This window comes from Acinonyx jubatus, chromosome A3 (assembly GCF_027475565.1).
Source record: "Acinonyx jubatus isolate Ajub_Pintada_27869175 chromosome A3, VMU_Ajub_asm_v1.0, whole genome shotgun sequence".
Lineage (NCBI taxonomy): Eukaryota > Metazoa > Chordata > Mammalia > Carnivora > Felidae > Acinonyx > Acinonyx jubatus.
The window spans coordinates 62,704,587-62,727,213 of NC_069388.1; the positions used below are offsets into that span (position 1 = coordinate 62,704,587).

Below are 22,627 nucleotides of genomic sequence, written 5' to 3' on the forward strand. Positions count from 1 at the left end.
GAAAATTGGAGAATTCAAAGAAAATAAAGCATCTATAACTTCACTATCCAATACCATCACTTGTATATTGCTGTATTTCCTGTCTTCCCAGGCACTTTACATGTAACATCCTAAAATGAACAGATAATAGACATATACATACACATAAAAACATACACAATGCACAGTATCATCTCTTGCTTTTTGCCACAAGGGCACTTCCCCCCCCCCCCCCCCGCCAAAGCATTCAGGTGCTCTCATTTTTCTAATAAGCGCTGCTATTTATTATGTGGTTATATCAGCATATCTTTCTTTGTTGCAGAACTGTAGAGTATCAGTTTCCAGAGATGGTTAAAAGTTTATGTCAGATCTAGATCAGTAACCATTTTTTTAGAGGTTTTTTTCCCAACTTTTTTTAAACGTTTATTTATTTTTGAGAGAGAGAGAAAGAATCCAAAACAAGCTCCAAGCTCTGAGCTGTCAGCACAGAGCCTAATGTGGGGCTCGAACTCATGAACTGTTGAGATCATGACCTGAGCTGAAGTCGGACGCTTAACCAACTGAGCCAGGCAGGCGCCCTGATTTTCCCAACAGTTTATGATAAAAACTCCCAAATATGGAGAATTGAAATGATCACAATGGACACCTGCACACCTTCTACCTTGATTCAACAACTGTAAACATTTTACCATATTGGCTTTATCTGTGTGTGTGTGTGTGTATTACTTTTTTTCCCCCTTTCTTTCACGAACCTTTTAACAGTACATTGCAGACATCATCTTGGCATAATTTGGCATGAAGCTCTTAAAAATGAGGACATTTTGGGTGCCCGGCTGGCTCAGTTGATAGAGAATTCAACTCCTGATCTTGGGGTCGTGACTTAAAGCCCTACATTGGGCATAGGGCTTAGTTTTAAAAAAAGAAAAATATGAGGACATCTTTCCAACCATAAATCTAGTATTATAACCATAATACTATTATCATACCTAATAAGATAAAGATTATCATCTAGTGCCAATTCCGGATTTTCCCAGTTGTCCCTAGAATGCCTGTTACAGTAGTTATTTTAAACGATGGTCTAATCAGGCTGTTACGGTCTCAGTCAAGCATATTAATGGAGTCTCTAACCAAGCCCCCACTTTCTTTTTTCCCTTGCCACTGAAAAAGAAGGGCCTGAGCCAGCTTTGTATAGCATGTCCTACATTCAGGATCATATGATTGTTTTCTTGTGTCCTTTAACTCAGTCCTCTATTCCCTGTTCTCCCGTAAATTGGGAACTCGCTTTATTAGATTTGTATTAAACATGTTTGGCAAGAACACACAGGACATGGCCCTACACTCCCTAATGCATCACATCAGGAGGCACATGATGTAAGGTTCTTCCTTTTAGACTGTCAGCTTAACTGTGATCAGCTTTGATGTGAGAGCGTGTTCGGCTAACGAGATTAAGCAGCTGCTATTGTAGAAACCTGTAAGTTTTCCAAAATTTAATAAAATAGGAAAGGAGTGAGTAGTTTCCTATTCATATCTTATTATCATGTTTAAAATAACTCGTTTATTTTTATCTAGAAATGTTTTAATTGAAGTATTTAAATACAAAAAGGAAATAAAATTCTTATCCACAGAAGCATTAAAATTTCCCCAAAATCCAGTCTAAATTTATAGTTTTACATTTTGTGTCTCCTCTCCTACCTGTCATTTTGCAGAAGTGATGAAGAAACTAATGTTCTAATGGCCTGCTTTTCTGTCCTTTCCTGTTGCTTTAAACACTAATTTCCTTTTGTACTAAACCATTATAGCCAATTACTGGTTTTTCTTTTATAAGTAAGTCAGTTTTAGGAATGCTTGTGTTGCTTTTGAATTCCAATAGCCGAGTAAATTTCAGATGGAGCTTCAAATGACAGTGTGGAATAAGATGTAAACTAGTTAATGGTAATTTGCTAAAATCGACTTGATATTTCCATTGGAAGTTTTTATTGACACAAGTAAGACTTGATACGTATCTAATGAACTGTTCTCGTGCTTAGCCTATATTACTCGTGGTAGAGAAATGAGTGCTTTGCTGTGATATGTTATGATATACATGTGATATCCTAGTTTGTCTACTGACACTGGGGTCTTGAATCTTAAAAAAAGGCCTCCGAGGAAGCAGAGGAAAGTGGATCACAGGGAAAATTGGTGGAAGCTCTCAGGCAAATGAGAATTAATCATAGGGGAAACTACCGACAACTTCTGGAGGAGATGCTGACTAGTTACAGGCTAGCTAAAGTAGAGGGAGAAGAAAGCCCGGCTGACCAAGCTGCCACAGCTCCTTCTTCGAACAGTGATGCTGGAAGCCCAGTGACAATGCAGGAAGGCCATACTGAATCAAAAAGTGATCTTGCTGAATTAGACAGCTATAATGAAGATGCAGGGACAAAGATGAGTGGTAAACCCATGTGACCTGACTCCGTGGTAATATTTTTGTGATCTTTGATTTGATGGTTTTTACTTAGGAAGTGTAATGTATGCATTTATAGAACCGTTTTGTTATTTGAACCCTTGGTCAACTAGTTTTATTACATTCATATAGCCTTGTTTTTTAAAGAAGGCCTTTGCATACACCTTTATCAGTTTAAAGTGGACTATTTCTAGAACTTTGAATTTAATAAAGTTATATGTCATTTGCTATTGTATGCCAGAAATGAGGCTACTAGTTATTCAAATCAATAGTTAAAGTCATACTAGACAGGATTAGAGATGACTGATAAGCGAGATTACATTATATTGTGGAAAAACTTGTTAATGTAGAATTATATTGCTTCACATTATTTTACATACTAGAACACTCATCGTTAGCTTTGTAATAAATTTGTGTTTTCTTTAGTAATTTCAGTTCCTCAAAGAATGGCAGATGCTGGCCTGTACTTTTTTTTTCTTCTTCCAAGGATGATGATTTGTGTGTTCTTTGACTTGTTTATATTTTACATCTCTGTAGTTTTATTTTTAGAAGTTCTGAGCTATTGCATATGTGGTTATTTTTCCTTTCTCTGTATTCTTTATTGAAACCTATTTTTTGAAAAATCTATGTATTATTGATACAGCTTTGGTTTGTACATTCTGTATAGCCTAACTACATACATCAAAATGTATGTCAACCAAGTGTTTAGAATGAAATTATAAGTGTTCAAGTCCAAATAAAGCATGTGATGTGGAATAATCTATGCATGTTGTACTTATTTTTAAATCAAAACAAAAAATTTTTTTAACAACCAGGTTTGGTATATTGGAAAAATGCCCCTTAGAAATTCATTTGTATTTATATACCATTTAGAAAACTTTTGGCTTGGCTTTTTTCAGTAACTGAAAGAAAACATTTTGAGAAGTCTTGCTTACTCAAATCCATTCTGTTTCTTATCCCCTTTTTGTGATACAAAATCTTTTGTGATACTAATCTTTGGACAGTATGGACACACATAGACATATCGGAAAATTGCCATGATGAGCGTTTTAAAGATTGCAAGACTGTGATCTTTGCTGTAAATATTCATCAGCTCTTAACAAAGGCAAGAATCACAGGATGTTTTACATAGTGGCAGATACGAGTTTTTTTGTTGTTGTTGTTAAAAATAGGTTTTTAAGATACGGGAGTCACACGGGGAAATTTTTTTTACAGCTAAATTATTTTGTGAATGTAGAACATTAACTTCTCTCCTTCGTGTTTCTATTCATCACGTATCTAAAATTGCTTAACGTGCGCTAAGGCGAAACTTTGGATCTTCGAACGTAGCTGATGTTTTGATCTGTTTTTCCAATGCCAGAATGTTTTTAAGTGGTTTGTGAAAGAGGAAGGCATTTGGTGGAGAGGGGAGGAAAAAACCCAACCAGTTACCTATCTGTAGTAGATAGACCCATGTGTGTACACAAGGTATACACTGCACACAGCTCTCTGTAAAAGTGCCTTTTCAAACAAAGGAAGGTAATTTGTTCATCTAATTTTGTTTTCTTTTGAAATTCAATCCAACCCAGAAGTGGTGTAGGTAAATAATAATAATATTCTTCCTTTTCTCTTCCTGTAGGGTGCTGGAGATCTAGAAGACCCATGGTAGCCTTATAAACCTTCTAAAATGCTTTTGATTCTGAAAATTGGGGGAAAAAAACTTTTAATCACAATTTGCTTCAATACAAGGGAAACATATTCTTGTGGATTCCCACCGTTTTGTGATATGAGCAGAAAATCATTAGCATTTCCCACCATTTGTTCATATTTGTGTTTTCTGATAATTGCCACTTGTAGCATTGCCTGTACTGCAGTATTTTTCGCCAACCTCAGGCATACTGGTTACACCTGTATTGAACTTTGGGCCCTAGGAACCAACGGAGTGATTTCACCACAAATAATAAACTGTGCCCAAGGTGCATGGGAATATAGTTAGCTGTACTCTGAAGATACATTATGTTTTCGTTTTTGTTTTTGTTTTAGACAAGACACACAACATATAAGCATGTAAGAGTAAAGAATTGTATGGGATGCTCCTTTCTCAGTTCACCACGTTGGAAGCCTTTTGCAGCTCTGTGGCTTGAGATTTCCTTTGAGCAATTTACTATAGGATATATATTTATTATTAATTGTTATTTAATTTTTTTTTCTAATTTTACCTGTATTACCAAACTGGGTTCTCCGATAATGTCCAAATTGTAATGTTGCCTGCTTCAAGATAAAGTGTATTTGGCAATAATATTATAAACCCTCACAAATTTTATGCATGTATCTACTACATCCTTCAACTCTCACTAGAAAATCTTTTGAAACCAAATGGGTTAATTTATGGCTATTTATAATTTGCTTTGACATCTCACTGCTGCAAATTTTTTTAAATGATGAGATTTTGCCTTTATAATGTAAATTGTGATTTTTGTTTTACATGTGGGTTTCTATAGTTTTACCTTTTCAGCTTTTAAGATACAAGTTTTGTGTGTAATTTGGTATAATTTTTAATTGTTTACGTTATTTTAAAGCTCAGAATATCACATTGAAATGACTATAAATACATTTAAAATTATCTATTTTAGATCTAAGGAAATATTACAGAGATATTTTCATGGGTTCAGTAACCTTTCATTTTATAACATTGGGCACGGTACAGAGTGGCTATCACATAAGGTACTTGAAGATTATTTTAATTCTATTTTTACAATAACCTTGAATTCTTGAATTCTTTTGAGTTTTGCATGTAGTAAAATCCAATTAATGCTGAACATGAAGAGTAAAATATTTATCTAAAAGAAGCTATTGGGGTAGGAGAAGCAATGAATGTATCCATTTGTACATGGTTTACATGTTGTGGATGCTTTGTAAACATTATCCTATATGTTTAAATTGTGTTTCAGCAGGATGTAATTGCCCTTGTGTGTAGTTAAAATGAGTCGTCATCTGGTCCTGTGTGAAATGGAATTCATGATATTTTCTGTAACATTTTCCTGAAGCTGTTTCTGGAGAGCCACACCATTTGAATACAGACAGCTTTCCTGATCATTTGATTTATTGTGCACCTGATTTTTGGTCTAAAGGAATTATTGCCACAATATATTTTATTTATTCCTTAGATTTTAGCCTTGTAAGTTAAAGTGCTTTACATGATGATGTTAAAAGCTATCTGTCCCTTTACCGGGTTTGGGGGGTTGTAAAAAGATAGGGAATGAAGAATGCAAAATGGTTTATTGTTCATACTGCCCACTCTGATCCAACCCTGTACTGATAGTACCTTTCCAGTAAGATATTGTGATGTTTCATACAATGCAGTGAACATAACCAACTTGTTACCTAAATAAAGAATTGATAAAAACAGTGTGACATATTACTATTTGGTATGATTTTTAAAAGCAAAAGTCCAGTTTTGAATGTTCTTTTTTAACATTTTACATAGTTGGAATATTTATTGTGAAATTTTCATGCAAAGCCATGTGGGTGATTTATAACCCCAAAGAGGAATTATCCAAACTGTATAGGACAATACTGACTAATTCCTTCTTCACTCCAAAACCATTTCTTATGCCACCTTTTCAAGTGGTCTAGTGGCCCTTGACATACAAATAATGTGTGAATGAGAAGAAAAACCTGAATTCAGTCTTCACTAATCTGAATTTTCTAGTCCAGCTGTTTTCAAATATTTTAGTCTTAGAACCCGTTTATATTCTTTTTTTTTTCATTTATATTTTTGAAGATCAAAGATCCCAAAGAACTTCTGCTTTTGTGGGTTTTATTTATTGTATTAGAAACTAAAGCCAAGACATTTATATTGTGTACTATTTTTATTCATTAAAAAATGAAATCAATTGACTGTTAACATAAATAACATTGTTTCATGACAAATAATTATTTTCCAAATTTAGAAAATTACGTGTGACAAGTAGCACTTGTTTTCGTTTTTGTAAACTCTAATGTTGGGCTGGATTCTCACGTCTGATTGTGCATTCATTTTGTTGCAATGTGGCACTTTGAAGTATATGAAGAAATCTGGCATCACAAAAATACGTATATGGAAAGGGTATTTTAATAGCTTCAGGTAATTTTGAATATTTTGTTTGATATGCTGTCAGAACTTCAGAGCTGGTAGTTTCTTGAAGGTTGGATGCAGTGTGAAATCCGCAACTTGATCAGCTTCGTACTCTGTTACACTAAAATCCATTTGCTCTATCTTGTTGGAGTTTGAATGGATCTCCTACTTTGGCATGATTTTGTAACATCATACACTGATCTTTTGGAAAATACCGTTTCATCGAATTGTGCTTTCTGTAGAATATTGACACATTATTATGCAGTGTTTAAGATTTTCTTGTTACTATAACTGATCTCCTCAGAAAAAAATCTTGTTAAGTATTGGGAAGCTGTCAGGCTCACGGTGATGGATACAGATTTTTCAAAATTCTAATTGTCATTTGAAAGGTGAAATTTTGTCACCGGCAACAAATATTGTCAGTTGTTTTCCTTAAGCGACAGGCTTATTACTTCATTTGTTTCGGAGAAAATGTCTGCTGAATAACCATAGTCTGTCAGTCATTCTTTCAAGGCAAAATGGTGCTTCATGAAAGCGGCTAGTTCAGCACACAGCTTAAGTGACAGCCGTCACACTCAAGCATGCTACAGGAGCCGGTACCTCCCTTTTCATCACCTAAGATACTCAAAAGATGTGTACTCGAGGATAAAGGTGTAATAAAAAAAAAGTTTTCCTGCTTAATCAAGGACACCATTAAGTGAAACAGGTCCCCCCGCCCCCGCCCTTTCTCTGCGTGTGGCACGAAGAGAACAGTAGCAGCTGATTAGTTTGTTGTCTGTCTGGATACACACCCACTATTTCTTTTGCACGGTCCATGCAAGTGTCAGCATGTTGAAAAAATAATAAGTATTAGTATTGTTAAGGACGTAGTTCTGATTTCATAGACCTCCTTGAAAGGTCCATTTTAGTCTTTTACAGTCTTGGGTGACTACAGATTTGTGTTAAATCGTTTTACCACACCTGAGATGTCACGTCACGTTGGCCGGATAAAGACAGGACTTTTTTTTTTTTAATGACCATTAAATGGAGGGGGGCTTTATGAAGTTTTTTTGTTAAGGTTTTTCACTTAGCTGAACATTCAAGCAGAGTTGAGTGAAGTTGCCATGGAAGTGTTAAAAAAAAAAAAAAAAAGCAAGCACTCGTAATTTGTCTCCTGTTTCTTGCCCAATTATGAGGCTTGGTAATTATAATATTGACTTAAGAGACTTACTGCTTGAGCTTTTGGTTTTAAATGTGTTTAGTTAAAAGTAACTGCAACTCTGAATTCTCCTTAAGTTCTTAGGTCGGTTTTATTTTGGGGATGTGTGGGATTCAGTTGGGTTTTGATGTCTTTTCACAGTGCTTGTCAGGCTCTCTCCCAACCACATAAGTAGATCTTTGGTCTTCATAAGAAACTGTAGCAAAATTTAAAACTCAGATGAAGTTTCCATATTAATGAGTCAGTCTTCCTATGTGAAAATGATGGTGCTTGCCATGTCCCCTGAGGTGTTCCTTCCCCTCCCCCCCCCCCCCCCCCCCCCCTCCGCAAGCTAGGCTTCAGAATGGCTTTTAATGACCAGGGAAATGGTCATCAGTTGGGGAGACTTGGGGAGACAGGTTACTATAATATTAGCCCAACATTTGAGCTGGAAATTAGAGCCTCACCAATTCATATTCTAAACTAAGCTACCTGAAATACTTGATGGAGGAAGACTGTATAAATAAGTATTCTGACGTTATGAACAAAGTTAGTTTTTAGACAACAAATTGGTCATCAGAAAACTGTGTGTGTGTTCTGGATGCGTGAAAGTATGCAGTCAGACCAGTGCGTCCGCGTATGTTACTGGAGTTAAACTTCAGTTATTGAAATTAACTGGAACTTGGCCATTGAATTTCTTTTACTTGCCAAATCATAGATTGCATTTTTCAATGATTTCAAATTCACATTTCCTCTTCCAAATTGCCTTTATTTGTATTTTGGAACTAATCGGATTTAACTAATAATAAGGGAAAGCATTTGATGAAGATCTTAGAGCACATTTTGTTTTGGGTGGCTAAATAGTAGTAAGTAAAAACTAGCATATTGTGGTTTGTGTCACATGTTAATACAATGCTCAAAGTGCAGAAAATCCATTGTATTTGTAATACAAAAGCTAAAAGTCATTACAACTAGAATTTAAGGTACTTCAAAGCAATTTGAAGAGTTACTTGCTTTTGCAAATAAACTCTTATGGGCATTATAACAATTTGTTTTGCATTGTATTTTTGTGTTCAGTTGCTTTAAGGTTTTGTTTTTTGCTTTTTTGTTTTCCTATTCAACTTTGGGAATTTTCTGTAAGCCCTAATGAGAACGCTAAGCAAGTGTTTATTTTTGTGCGTTGTGTGTTATGTTGTGGTCTAGAAGTAAACCAGCTAGCTACTAATACAGAATAAGTTGCTTTTCAGGCTGCGACTACATCCCTGCTGTTCTCACTTGCTGTTTTTCTTGACTGTGGTCTCTTCTCCCCGGCCCCTTATTTTGTTTTAGTTTCATTCTACCTGTCAGATACTTCTGTTAACTAGATACATCATTTCCTGCTTAAAGGGTAGCTATGCTCCTCTAATTCAGGAGTGAAGGGTACATGATCTTGGTATTAGGAGGTTAGTAATTCTTTTATCTCTCATATCCACAACTCTAGCAGCACAAAAAAGAACTGTAACTTTCAAGTATGGGTGGAATTGGGCGCCTGGGTGGCTCAGTGGGTTAAGTGTCTGACTTTGGTTCAGGTCTTGATCTCGCAGCTCATAGGTTCAAACCCCACGTTGGGCTCTGTGCTGACAGCTCAGAGCCTGGAGCCTGCTTCGGTTTCTGTGTCTCTCTCTCTGCCCCTCCCCCACTCACGCTCTGACTTTCTGTCAAAAATAAATGAACGTCAAATATGGGTGGAATCAAAGTTTTGGGATTTTCCCCCCTTGACTAATAACACTAGTCTACAATGGCAATAGTAATTTCTTTAGTAATTAAATTTGTACAACAAATTCATTTTTCTTCTCATAACATCTACCTCTAATGAAAATACTTGGGCATGTATTTGAGTGAAGAGGACCAGTACAATCTAAGGGCAGAGAGGAGACAGAATCCGAAGCAGGCTCCAGGCTCTGAGCTGTCAGCAGAGAGCACGATGCGGGGCTCAAGCTGGTGAACCACGGCGAGATCATGACCTGAGCCGAAGTCGGACACTTAACCAACTGAGCCACCCAGGTGCCCCAATAGTTAACATTTTAAAATGATTTATACTCAACAATAAACTAATAGTCTTAAGAATTTTCATGTAGTTCAAATTCCCTAAAATGTTAGAATGACAAGGGTGCCATTTTTCAACCTCCAGAGCAGTTCTGCTTTTTTCTGTGGTACTTGTTGGGATTCCATAGAAGATTTGATTTGAGTAAAGGTTCTTTGACTTTGAAAAGCTTAAAGGTCACCAGGGTCAGAGTGTATGTATATATGACTTGGCAAATGAAAGTAGACCTACGCTCTTTTACAAGGAAGGAAACTCAGAAGTGTGTGGGCTGAACTGTGAATGAGAATTACAGGTTTTGATTTGTGATCTACCCAAGTATTCAGATTCACATATTTAGGAGGTGGGGAAGGGGAATAGAGTTGTGCCAAAGGCCAAATATCACCCACCACGAGGGGTCAACCACCTCATTACTCCTTCCCTCCCACATCCACCCACCATGTTGGGTGAGTTTTGATTTGGGCCAGGGGTTGGGGAGTGGTATTTACGGGGAGGAAAGTGTGTTATTCCCAACCTCAGGTTTGAGTTTATTTGCTCCCATTATTACCTCTACATCCCCTCTTCTATAAAACAAGCTAATGGCTGAGAAATACATTGGTATTCTTTTGTGTGACTACCCCACAGTGTAGTCCCCATTTCATCATCAAGGGATATTTAGACTATTTGTAACTCTCCACTAAAAAAACTGATGCAGTGGGCGTCCTGGCATGTGTCCCTTTGAGCACATGTACTAGTGTTTTTCTAGTATTTGCCTAGAGATAAAATTACTAGGTTATTAAGTAGTCATGTCTTCAAGTTAATAATGCAAATGCATTCTACTAAAGGTGTATACTAGTCTCCATTTCCACTAGAAATGTACAGAAATTCCTTTTTCTCTGTCCATCTCCATTCTCAGTTAATGCCGGTATTGCCAGACTTTAAATTTACCAGTTAGGTGAACATGAAATAATATGTCTTCATTTGCATATCTGGTTCCATGTGAGGCAAACATCTCTGTATGTGTGGCTGTTTGAGTTTCATCTGAAACGATTGCTCATGTCCTTTGCTCATTTTTCTTTTTGGTTTGCCATTTTCTCGTTTGTAGTTTTTTTATATAGTCTGGATACTAACCTTTGCTTATAAGTGCTACAAAACCTAGTATCTCTCTCTCAATATGTATGTGTATGTGTATATGCATATATATATATACACACACAGACATATATGTGTGTGTATATATGTGTATACATATATGTGTGTATATACACACATATACATATATACATATGTATATATGTATACACATATATACATATACATATGTGTGTGTGTACATATGTGTGTGTATACACACATACATATATGTGCACACACTCACTTTGTGTATGGGGTCTTGTTATTTATCAGTCTTTTATGGTTTGTACTATTGTCTTTCTTGTTCAAGAAATCATTACCATCTCAAGTTCACATATTCTCTTTGCTTCCAGTAGTTGTAAAGTCTTCATCCTATCTCCCAAGCACATATATTTAGGATTTTAATCCATCTCGAGTTTACTATTTTATATAGCATGAAGTCAGGAATCTAATTTTCGGCAGGCCGCTAGCTAATTGCGTCAACACCAAGCTAGCCCTGTCTCATACCAGTTTCCTACATACATGATGCACTTCTTATTTCTAAATTCTGTTCTGTTGTCTTTTTGCGCAACCCTGTCAGATACCACAACGTTTTCATTACTGTGGCCTCATAAATGCTGATACCTGGCAGGTACGCATTGCCACCTTCTTACATAAACGTAGTTCCCTTTCATAAAAATACAACTAAATAATCCACACTCTACTTCTTAGCAGCCTGTTTCCGTTTTGGCATCTAGTATTGAAGAATTTTCACCCTGCTTATGAGAGTTCCTTTGTGTGTTCCTGTTGCACATTTACATGTTAAACTAGCCCAGAGGTCATTCTGACCCCTTTCCTTCCCCTGTAAGGCTGGACCAGTAAAAGAGCCCTGCCGTGCTGTGTTGAAGCCTGAGGCAAATGGAAAATTCAGTGACCACGATTGTCTTTATTTAAAATTTGATGTTTTGTTCATCATGTTTTTCGCATCAGTTTGGTTCTTTTAAATGTCACGGGTGTATTTGTCTCAGTTCCTGAATTTTTTGGCCCCAGTTTAAGTGCGTCACTTGATTCACCTTCGGCTCGGCCGATAAGTATGTGAACTTGTGGGCCGTTGAAGTGACTGTCTCTAGACCATTTTCCTCATTTAAGGCAGATGTTGCCAAGGAAGAATAACTCAACCTCCTCACAAGTACCCTTTGGTATAAACCAGTTTCTCCTGGGGTTTTTAGTGAAATGCTGGGAAGGCTGGACGGAGAATCCTCTGCTCCTGCAGCAGCTAGTTGCTCTTGGCTTATCTCCCTTAGGCAGTGAACCCTCTTTTAATACTCTAAAAATGTGATGCTGAGAGAAATGGCAGGTTTTAAAAGGACGTCATTTAAGTAACAGCATTAATCTCCAAAATTTATTCCAAAATGCACTATCTTAATACCTTTGAGACCGAGAAGCATCTTAGGTCAGTGGCATCTTACAGTAGCCATCTGCTAGGCATCTGTCCTGGCACAGTTGCTCTGACTTGGTAATAGCAATTCATAGTTCAGGCCCACGGTGGGGCTTTGCATATGGTTGGGACTACACGTGTTAACTCCAATGCTGTTTAAAATGTCTTAAAGATGATTATGTATGATTTAACGTAGAAGCAAAGTTATTGTGTAAGCAAAACAAATGACAATGTAAGGTTTGTAAAAAGTCTGTCTTAAAAACCTATTATGGGACACCTGTCTGGCTCAGTCGGTGGAGCGTGCAACTGTTGATCTCGGGGTCATGAGTTCAAGCCCAACGTTGGGCGTAGAGCTTACTGGGGAATAAAACCCTATGACAATAAGTATAAAGTAATCCTAAGTGTTATTAAAGCACCATTTTGTCGTTTAATTTTTTTCTTAATTATGCATTAGAAGAGTGGCACAGAAAATGACGAAATCTTGGAATTTGATATATAACTTATAGGTAAATAGTATGTATAAAACATGCATGGGGATGATACACATTAATTTAGGACAGTGTTTATTTGGAAGCATTGGGAAGTATGAGATCTTTATTTCCACCCCCAGCCCCCAAAGACCTATAAAAATGTTAATGTTTGTTAAATCTGGGCAGTTAGATAAGGATATCCTAATTCTTTTCTGCAATTTTCTGTATATTTGAATTTTTTATAAAATTTTGAAATAAAAAATAAAATACAGAAACTAAGTGAATTTAGTCGTCCTGGATTGCCTTTTGGGGAGAGGGCACCAATTTATAATCCCAACAGGATACAAAAATGCCTGTGTCTTTTGCTTTCTCTCAACTGTTGCGCGTTACCGAACTGGTGGGTAAGATACTGTAATTTGTGATATTTTCTTGACTTAATTCTCAATTATATTTGATTACTACTGAGATTGAACATTTTTTCCTCATTTTGGCTGATGTTTATATCTTTTAATAAAGCCTTTTTCATTTGCATATTTTCTGCTCATTTATTGATTTGTGAGATCTCTATATATTTAGGAAATCAACCATTCTCTTAAATATGCCACAAATTACTATTTTATTATCATTTGTCTTTTTAAATAAGGATATTGGAGGGATGGAACTAAGAATAAAACACATCTACCAATACGGAAAAGACCTAATTCCTCAAAAACTACTAAGTCAATACCATGGGGTTTTTTTCCCCCCAAAATCTTACGTCATGATACTTTATTTCTGTGCTTTTTGTTACACAGTAAATTTTCGTTTCTATGCCGGTTCTTCCTGCAGGCAGAATGAAGTCTTTCTGCAATGGTTGGAGAGGCACTAGAGAGCTAAGATGCTCTGATCTGAATAGTATTGGATAGCTATCTTTGGTCAAAAATATTAAAGATTATCCTTTTATCCGCCATATGCCACTTGAAGTGAAATATAATGGGGTTTATTTTTTGTTGTGCTTTTTAAAAAAGTTGAAGTAAAATGTACAGACAGTAAACTGCAAAGATCTTCAGTGTTTCATTTGATGAGTTTTGAGAAGCATCCCTTGGTTATTTATATTCAAAAGTTTTAGAATTTGGGGCGCCTGTCTGGCTCAGTCAGAAGAGCATGCAACTCTTGGTCTCGGGGTCTTGAGTTCGAGCCCCACGTTGGATTAGAGATTACTTAAATAAATAAAGTTCAAAAGTTTTAGAATGTTATCATTTTCTTTAACAGTTTGAACCTTCAGTTGTATACATAGACAATCTTTTCACATTCTGAGTAAGTAAATATTTACATATATTTTCTTTTATGACTTTGCTCTTTTTATTATCAATACATAATGCTAGTTGAACGAACTTCGGGGTAATACTACATGGCGAAAACCTAATGTGGTATTTTCCATTTCCCCTCACACCAGCTAATACATAAGCCAGTCTTTTCTCATTTATTTGAAAATGCCCTTCTACTATATATTCTTGTATAAGCTTGTATTTTTATGGGCATCCCATTTCAGTGTTTTGTATTCTATATCAATATGTCATCTTAAGTGCCATAGTTTATTATACATTTTATCATCTGGTAGGGAAGGTGCTTCCTTATTACCCTGCTTTAACAAAAATTGAATGTATGTTTCTCCATTTGAACTTTTGAATAATTTGGCCAAGTTTTCTCTACCAAATAAAAATCCCATGAATATTGAGTTGTCATATGCTTAGATTAGTGGGTGGGGGAGGGTCATTGATATCTTTAGCAGAGAAGAGCTCCATTCCGGGAAAATGGTACATCTTTCTATGTATATGAGTGTTTTTATGCCTCCCCCCACTCCCCACTGAAGTCTTACAGTTTTATTCATATTTTTTACCCATTTCTTAAGTAAATTCCTTGTTATTTTATGTTTATTACTGCTGTTATGAATGAGACATTCCCCCTTCATATATTTTTAATTCGTACCTTCTTTGTAGACAATGTACTTAACCATTTAACAACAAAATCATTTCAGTTTCTATCATTTCCACCAGATGGCAGTCTCGGGCATGTCCATCTGTAAACCCAACAAGGCTCTGGTGACAAGAAAGGCAGTGGCTGGCAGACCTTCCAAGCCCCTAAAAGTACAAGGACATGAAGGTTTTTTTTTTTTTTTTTAACCCAAAAGAAAAATGAACTCAACATTGTGTAGTTGCATTATTTATACTTCTATTAACCTGTAATCTTACAGCCCATTAATGGAGGCAAAGAAAAACTGTCATTGCACCTTTCTAAATCTCTGTCCATGTGATAAACACCTGTGGCTTTGGGGCAGGATTTTGGTTTTATTCCAAGGATTCTCATGGCTAGAGGCAGTCTTGAATCTGTCATTCTTGTTTCCCTTCTCCTAAAAGTGCCATTTAAATGAGAAGTTCCTGGGTCTCTTAATGTTCATGTAAGAACATCTTTCTTTGATTCTGGTATTTGTGATGCCCCAGACCTCTTCTGAAATGAGGTTCAGTGTTTATAGTTAATATAAAGGGAAGTAAGTTTTTAACTGGCTTGTTTTACGTGAATACAAAACTTAACCCCCTTAGATTAGATACTTTATAAACTAATTAGGTGATGTCAAAGATGTGTTTAAAAATATACGAGGTAGTGGATATCTTGGTCACACAAGAAACCAGCTCAGGCATTTTCTTGTAAATACTTTTTCCAGTGGCCAAAAATTTTTACTTTTGGAAAACACATCACCTAAGTAAGCTCCCCTCTGGTGCCTTTTATTACAGTTCCATTTAACTTACTTTTAGATAATCAGAGAGTAGTAAATGACTGTAACTGCACAGTAACTATGTACATTCCCTTTCTGAGAGATTGTATTTCCACCCTGAGATGAAAGGTGCAAGAAAGTTTGGTAAGAAAAAAGGAACCCCAGTTTGATCCTTGAGCACAAAGGCTGCCACGTTTAATTCTTGCTTTTCCAAAGAACTGGTATAAATATGCTAGGAGGTAATATGGCAAAAATTTGCAAAGACAGTAGATGATTTCTTTTAGGGAAAGCCATGGAAAAGTTCCTTTCATGTTTTGATCTCTGGGTAATCTCATGATGTAGTATGTAGAATAACAGATTTCTTTAGTGCATTGCATGGGTTTATTCGAGTTTTGCATAATCTCTGAGAAGAATGGTGAAAGCGGTTTATGGCAATCTCAGCTATGTAGTAGTTATTTCTAGAGCACGTTTGTAATGTACTAAGATATACCTTTAAGACAAAATTGGAATTGATTAGAATTAGGTTCATACCATACCACACATTTCCAGGTAGCTGGAGGTAACCTCAATTATATAAATAAAACCATAAATTAAATGTATCTGGAAGATTGGCTGTGTAAAAGGAATTCCTTTCTAATGACCCATGTTTGTATTGTATGTATGGTTTTTTTAGGGCTTTTTGCTTTTTCAGGGTGGACCATGCATGAAAATAGCAGGTAAGACAGAGTAGCCCCTATTACAGTATAAATGTGTACTATATTATACTAGTGAAGTTTCTTTCACCAAGAAAAATTTATACAATGCTGATTGCTTTAACACTAGCAGAGGGGGGAATGGACAAAATAAATTACATTTTCTAGACTGATTTCCCATCAAAAAGCAACACACACATTTCACTTGTATCTCAGTAAAACAAGGGGGGGGAAACACACACACACACACTTGTCCATTTGAGATAAAAAGTGGCCGAGAAAGCAAATTCTGAATGATTTGTAGTTTTATAGTCTCAAAAGTTATAACATAGTAGTTCTGAAGGATTGTCATTTGTGTGTTCTTGAAAAACAGAGTAACAGATTTTGTACCTGGTCAGATCTTTAAGTGTACATTTATAGGATCTCAAAGTTGGAAAAACCATTTAGCAGTGTCTGGCCTGACCCTCCAGGACCAGAAGCTATTTTGTCTTGGGCTCTAGTGGGCTCACTCGTCCTTTGTTTCTCCCCTTCATTTGTCTTATTAGCTCTTGAGACCAAACATTTAACAGCAGCTACTGTGATGACTCCTAGCATCTACTATGTTCTGTCCCCTGGTCACTCATCAGATGGCACAGCTTCAATTGTCTTTATCGTCTAAGACCCTTTCCTGCAACTACTCTGGTTTTCTACGTCTTTCTGAAAGTACCCAACCCAGAGCTGAAACATTCATAAGTAGCAGAGCTCTCCTGCCCTTTGTGCTAGTTAATACTCTTCATCCGTGTAGCACCCAGAGGTTGGACTAGCTTTGCTGACACCCACACAGTCCTGTGTGAGTCTTCAGAAGTTAACGATTTTTACTGCTGTTAAGCGTTTTTTCCCCTATCCCGCACTTGTACGGTTGGTGTTTTGTTTAATCTGTGTTCATTCTTAGTAAGTTTTCTTGTGTTAGATTCATGAACCTTTTGAGAATTTTTTGGGTTCATGTAAGATCTCTTAGCTATCTTGTCCTTTCCGATCACTCCTAAGTTTCATATGTAAACCTTGTATATTGAATGAAACAAGTCTGAGGCTAACGGCCTCTCACAGGCCTTAGAAACTTCTTTTCGGTAGGATCTCAGTTAAACAATGTATTAACCAACCTGTTAGGTAAGGATGTCACGATTTACTGATCAGCCCATTCTCTCCCAGGTTATAAAGGATATTGTGGGATCTTACGTTCCTTGTGGACATCCTGCATTTCCCAAAACGTTAGTCAAGTAACTGCCCCCCAACAGTTCGTGAGGTCACACCTGTCGATTCATAGTGAATGATGTTCTTTTTCCTGAAGGATTAGAAAACACTAGAAGGATCTAGTCTGGGACCTTTCCTGGGATCGGTATCAAGTTGCCATCATTTTTCACCTTTCCCCCCAGATTGGAATGACCTTTACCCTTTCTGGTATTGTGGCTGCTACCCTACTCCACACTTCTCTGTAACTTAAACAATGGGCCACCCAGAAATATTCTTAGGTTTTCAGTATTATTTTCTTGTTTTCCATCAGCATAAAATAGGAAATAAAGTTCTTGTTGGCCCTATCTTTTGTGTATAACTCTGCTAATTCAAGTTTTTACTTTGACTCCTTTCCTGTACATACATGCAAATTTCTGGTGTTGTTTTTGCTTATGGTGTTTTTTTAACATCATTTATGCATTTTTTGAAATTCTGAACGTGTTAATATTTCTTTGTGAACACCGGTGGTTTCTTGTTTTTGTTTATTTTGTTGTTACCGCACTCTTTTTAGGTACATGTCCATTTTCATCCTGTATGTATGTCTTAAAAAAATATTTTAAAAAATAACTCTGATGCTAAAATGGTGTATCAACAGCCCTGGCTGGAGTCTCGCATTTGCTCTGGGAAAGGAGATCAGTGCAGCTTCTCTCTTTACATTCTTCCATATCTGTATAATATCCTCTTTCCCTTAAAAATAAAAATGGGGAAAGGTGGCTCTGGAGACGTATGCCAGAGGCATTGAGCTGAATGCAGGAAGGGCCTCTCTGTGACCACACTCTGTAGCAGGGGGCCTTTTCTGTCTTGTTTTCTTGACTTCCTCAGTTACCAGGGCTGCAAAAATAGCAAGTGAGAAAGAAATGATGGAAAGGATGAGAATGGCCCACATATACACAGCTTTGTAGATATAGAGAGATAGTATTTTGTGCACATTAATGTATTTATGCTGTACTTCAATAAAACTTTATTTAAAAAATAAAAAGGAACCATGGCTGATGCAGTAAACATCACATATATTTATATTCATATGAAATGTTTGTTGTTAACGGAACACATGAAAGTAGTTGAATAGATGTGGTCGATATGCTTTGGATAGTATGAACTAAAATACAGATTATGTTTTATGAAAAAATTCACTTTCAGGGTAGTGGGGAGACAGGGGAGCCTTAAAAAGATAAGCAGCATTTTAGTTAGGGTAAGGTAAGCTGCTGTAACAAACAGAACCAAACCCATAATGGTCCAAATCCTAGAAGCTTATTTCTTACACTTCTAGACCAGGATGGGTGTTCCAGGTAAGTGTGTTTCTCCCATGTGGTGATTCAAGTCCGAGACCTTTTCCATCCATCTCATGGCTGCATCGTCATCCAGGGCCTGGTTGTCAACCGTACCAATCAGCGGAAGGGGAAAGTGAACAAGGAAAAGATTCCCCTACCTTCTTAGAAGTCCCACTAAATTTAAGGAATTGAAATCCTAGAAGACGTATTTTCTGACCACAGTGGAATTAACCTACAAAAGAACGACACACTTCTAAATAAACCATGTAGCAAAAATAAGTTACAGGAAAAACTAGAAAATATCTCAAACAGAATGAAAATGAAAATCACAACATACCAAAAATTTGGGGCTGCAGCTAATGCAATACGTAGGGGGAAATTTATAGGTTTAAACCCTTCTATTAGAAAGAATATAAGGTCTCTAACTTTAAATTTCCAACTTAAGAACTAGAAGCGCAAGAAAGGAAGGCAACAAGGATAAGAACAGAAATCCATGAAATACGGCACAAAAAATAGAAAAATCACAAGTTGGCTCTTGAAAATATCAATAAAATTGATAAACTTCTAACCAGACTGGTCAGAAGGAAATAAAAAGAAGAAATTGTCAGTATGAGAAATGGAAAGGAGAACGTCTCACCACAGATCCTACAGACATGTAGGAATATTATGAAAATGGAATATTATGAAAAAGGAATATTATGAAAATGTTGATGCCCATGAAGTTGACAGAGGAAGCATTTGAAAACCAATGTAACTCAATACTGGGAGGGAGTAAAAAAAAAAAATAACAGCAACAACCACCATATCTGATTATATTTAGAAAAAGCATTGACAAAATCCAGCACCTATTTGTGATAGGAATTCTCAGCAAAGTACAGATAAAAGGGAACTTGCTCAACCTGACAAAGGGTAACTATGTGACACCTAACCGTAATCTCTTTGATGGTAAAAGACTGATACTTTCCCTGGAAAACCCCAAACAAGGCAAGAACGTCTCTTCTCACCTTCTGTACTCCTAGCCGCTGGAATGTTCACCAGTGCAACAAGACCAAGAAGGAAATTAAAGACACACAAAATGGAAATAAAGACCCATAAAACTGTCTATTTGAAGATGACACAATTGTGTAAGTAGAAAATGATAAGGGATCTATAAATAATACAACTAATAAATAAGCTTAGCAAAGTCACAGGGTACAAGGTCAATGTACCAGAACATTTCTATTTTCATGTACAGGGAACAAACAATTGGAAATGGAAATGAAAAAAAATATTTACAGTAATATCAAAAAATGAGGGGCACCTGGCTGGCTGAGTGGGTGAAGCCTGTGACTTGATCTCGGGGTTGCAAGTTCAAGCCCTGCATTGGGTGTAGAGCTTACTTAAACACAAACCAAAAAACTCTTCAAGAAAACTGTTCAGAAAATGAAAAAGCAAGCCTTAGGCAAAATGTAACTGATAAAGGACTCATGTGTATAATGGACAGATTTTTTAGATGGGTAAAATATTGAAAAATTAAACAAGCATTTCACCAAGGAAGATATAACAAATGGCGATGCAACAAATTCCTTAGTCATTAAAGAAATGAACATTGTAACACCAGTGTTACTCAGTAGAGGTAAGTTACAAAGACTGGTGTTGCCAATTTTCAGTGACAATGTGGAGCAGATGGAAGGCTCCTACATTGCCTATGGGAGGTAAAAAGGTCCCACCACTTTAGAAAACAGTTTGGCACATTATTGTAATTACTATAGCTTTATAGTAATTCTTGCAATCAGGTAGTATGAATCTTCCAACTTAATCCTCCTTTATCAAAGTTGTCCTGATGATTCTAGTTCAAACATTCTAAAAAACCACCTCCCTTATATCCTTAAATATTATATAACTTTAGGACCCAGCAATTCCATCCCTCAGCATTTACCCAAGAGAAGTGAAAACATGTTCACATGAAAATCTGCACAGGAATGTTTATAAGGAAGTTCATTTATAATAGCCCCAAATTAAATACACCCCCAAGTTCCATCAGCTGGTGTAAAGGATAAACCACATATATACAATGAATGCTATTCAAAGTTTGTTCCAAAAAGGAACAAACTACCAATTCATGCAACAACATGGGTGAATCTTAAAGGCATTATGTTGAATGAAAGAAAACCCAAAGACTATATATGGTATGATTACATTTTTCTAAAATTCAAGAAAAGGCAGAATTATAGTGCCAACAGATCAGTTGCTGCCAGGGGCTGGGGATTGACTGCAGAGGGGTGTGGGGAGCTTTTCAGAGCGATGGACCAGCTCTATCTTATGATTGTGGCAGTGGTTACGTAACTAACCCTGTGTCGAATCTCATCAAATTCTACATCTACAAGTGGTAAGTCTGTGTTCTGTACATGAATCTGATGAAAGGAAAAATGCGTTAATGTAGATTTGGGTTTGTGGGCATTCACGGTAAGATTTTTTCAAATCTGGGGCACCTGGGTGGCTCAGTCGGTTAAGCGTCCAACTTCAGCTCAGATCATGATCTCACAGTTTGTGAGTTTGAGCTGATAGCTGTGCTGAGAGCTTGGTGCCTGGAGCCTGCTTGGGATTCTGTGTCTCCCTCTCTCTCTGCCCCTCCCCTGCTCATGCTCTGTCTCTATCTCAAAAATAAGTAAATATTTAAAAATTAAATGTTTTTTCCAAATCTGTTTTATGTTTCATAATTTTCATTTTAACGTATTTCAAAAGAAGTGAACTTGAGATGAAATTCGCTAGAGAAGAATACTCCAAATTTTATGGCCTGAGTTATTTTTCACAGGGGCCCCTCTATGTGACCTGCTTAGGGTAAGTAGCACCAGGGATTTACCATCTAGGTATTGATTTAGTAGTTATATGTGTATATGAATGTATTCTTCTGGTTAATTCCTTAATGGTTTTCTTAAGCAGCATCTGGGATGATGATAGGGTTGGAGTGTGGAGGAAGCTTTGCTAAGTAATCCATTTATATGGGCTGAATTATGTGATATTGATAAATATAAATTGATGAAGTCCACTTTATTATATAATCCCATCTGCCTCCCCCAACAATCAGGAAGACGTATCAATAGAGCATAACTTTAAAATGTTGTAGGGGCGTCTGGCTGGCTCAGTCAGTGGAGCATGTCGCTCTTGACTTCTGGGTTGTGAGTTCGAGCCCCACATTGGACATAGAGTTTACATTAAAAAATAAATATAAAATAAAATGTTGTAAAATTAAAATTGTATTGAAATCCAGCTATAGAAGATGCCCATGGTTGATTTTTCTCTTTTCAAGAGCCATGGTTTTGAAACCTTTGAGAGCACTCCCTTTGGCATGGCATCCTCACTAATGCAACATTGCCAAAAACAAACCCCCGTTCTTTTACTACTTATAAAAACTAGAGTGCCTCCATTGTGATTATGACTCTCATTTTGACATCTCCTCATGCTTAGGAATGTGGAGGTCTACCTTTTAAGCAAAGACTATTGCCTTGCTGATACCAAGGCATATAGGCTTAGGCTGGCATCCTTTGAAGCTTTTGGAGTGATAACTTTTTTTTTTAGGGATCCCTTAGCATATTTAGTTATTTGTCTTTATTCTACATATCAAGGGTTGACAAACTTTGTAAAGGGCCAAAGAGTATTTTAGGCCTTGAGGACCATGTGGTCTCTGTCTTTCAGCTCTTCTGTCGTGGCAGGCAGCCACAGATAACACACAAATGAACAGAAGCAGCTGTGTTTTAATAAAATTTTATTTACAAAACATGTATTGGGCTGGATTTGACCTGGGACAAAGTTTGCTGGCCCTGGCTGTAGATTATAAAACCCCCCTAAAACAAATCTGCTACTTGTTATGACAAAGTGTTTGTAGTCAAAT

General features: G+C 36.7%; 1 protein-coding gene across 8 annotated transcripts in view; it reads left to right on the plus strand.

Moving 5' to 3' along the window:
• Positions 1 to 14,956, plus strand: part of PPM1B (protein phosphatase, Mg2+/Mn2+ dependent 1B) — a 90,448-nt gene extending 75,492 nt beyond the window's left edge. For 3 of the 8 annotated variants that reach the window (XR_008289292.1, XR_008289293.1, XM_027072558.2), the window contains 2 exons: positions 14,024 to 14,068; positions 14,809 to 14,956. Coding sequence is in view for 4 of the 8 variants with exons in the window: in XM_027072558.2 (XP_026928359.1) it covers positions 14,024 to 14,068 (45 nt within the window). In the remaining 4 variants the exon portion in view is untranslated. Of the gene's footprint in view, positions 1 to 2,115; positions 3,183 to 4,037; positions 5,807 to 14,023; positions 14,069 to 14,808 lie in introns of those variants that run through there. The other 5 variants (XM_053200539.1, XM_027072559.2, XM_027072557.2 and 2 more) reach the window with 3 other exon arrangements.
• The last annotated feature ends 7,671 nt before the right edge of the window (positions 14,957 to 22,627 follow it).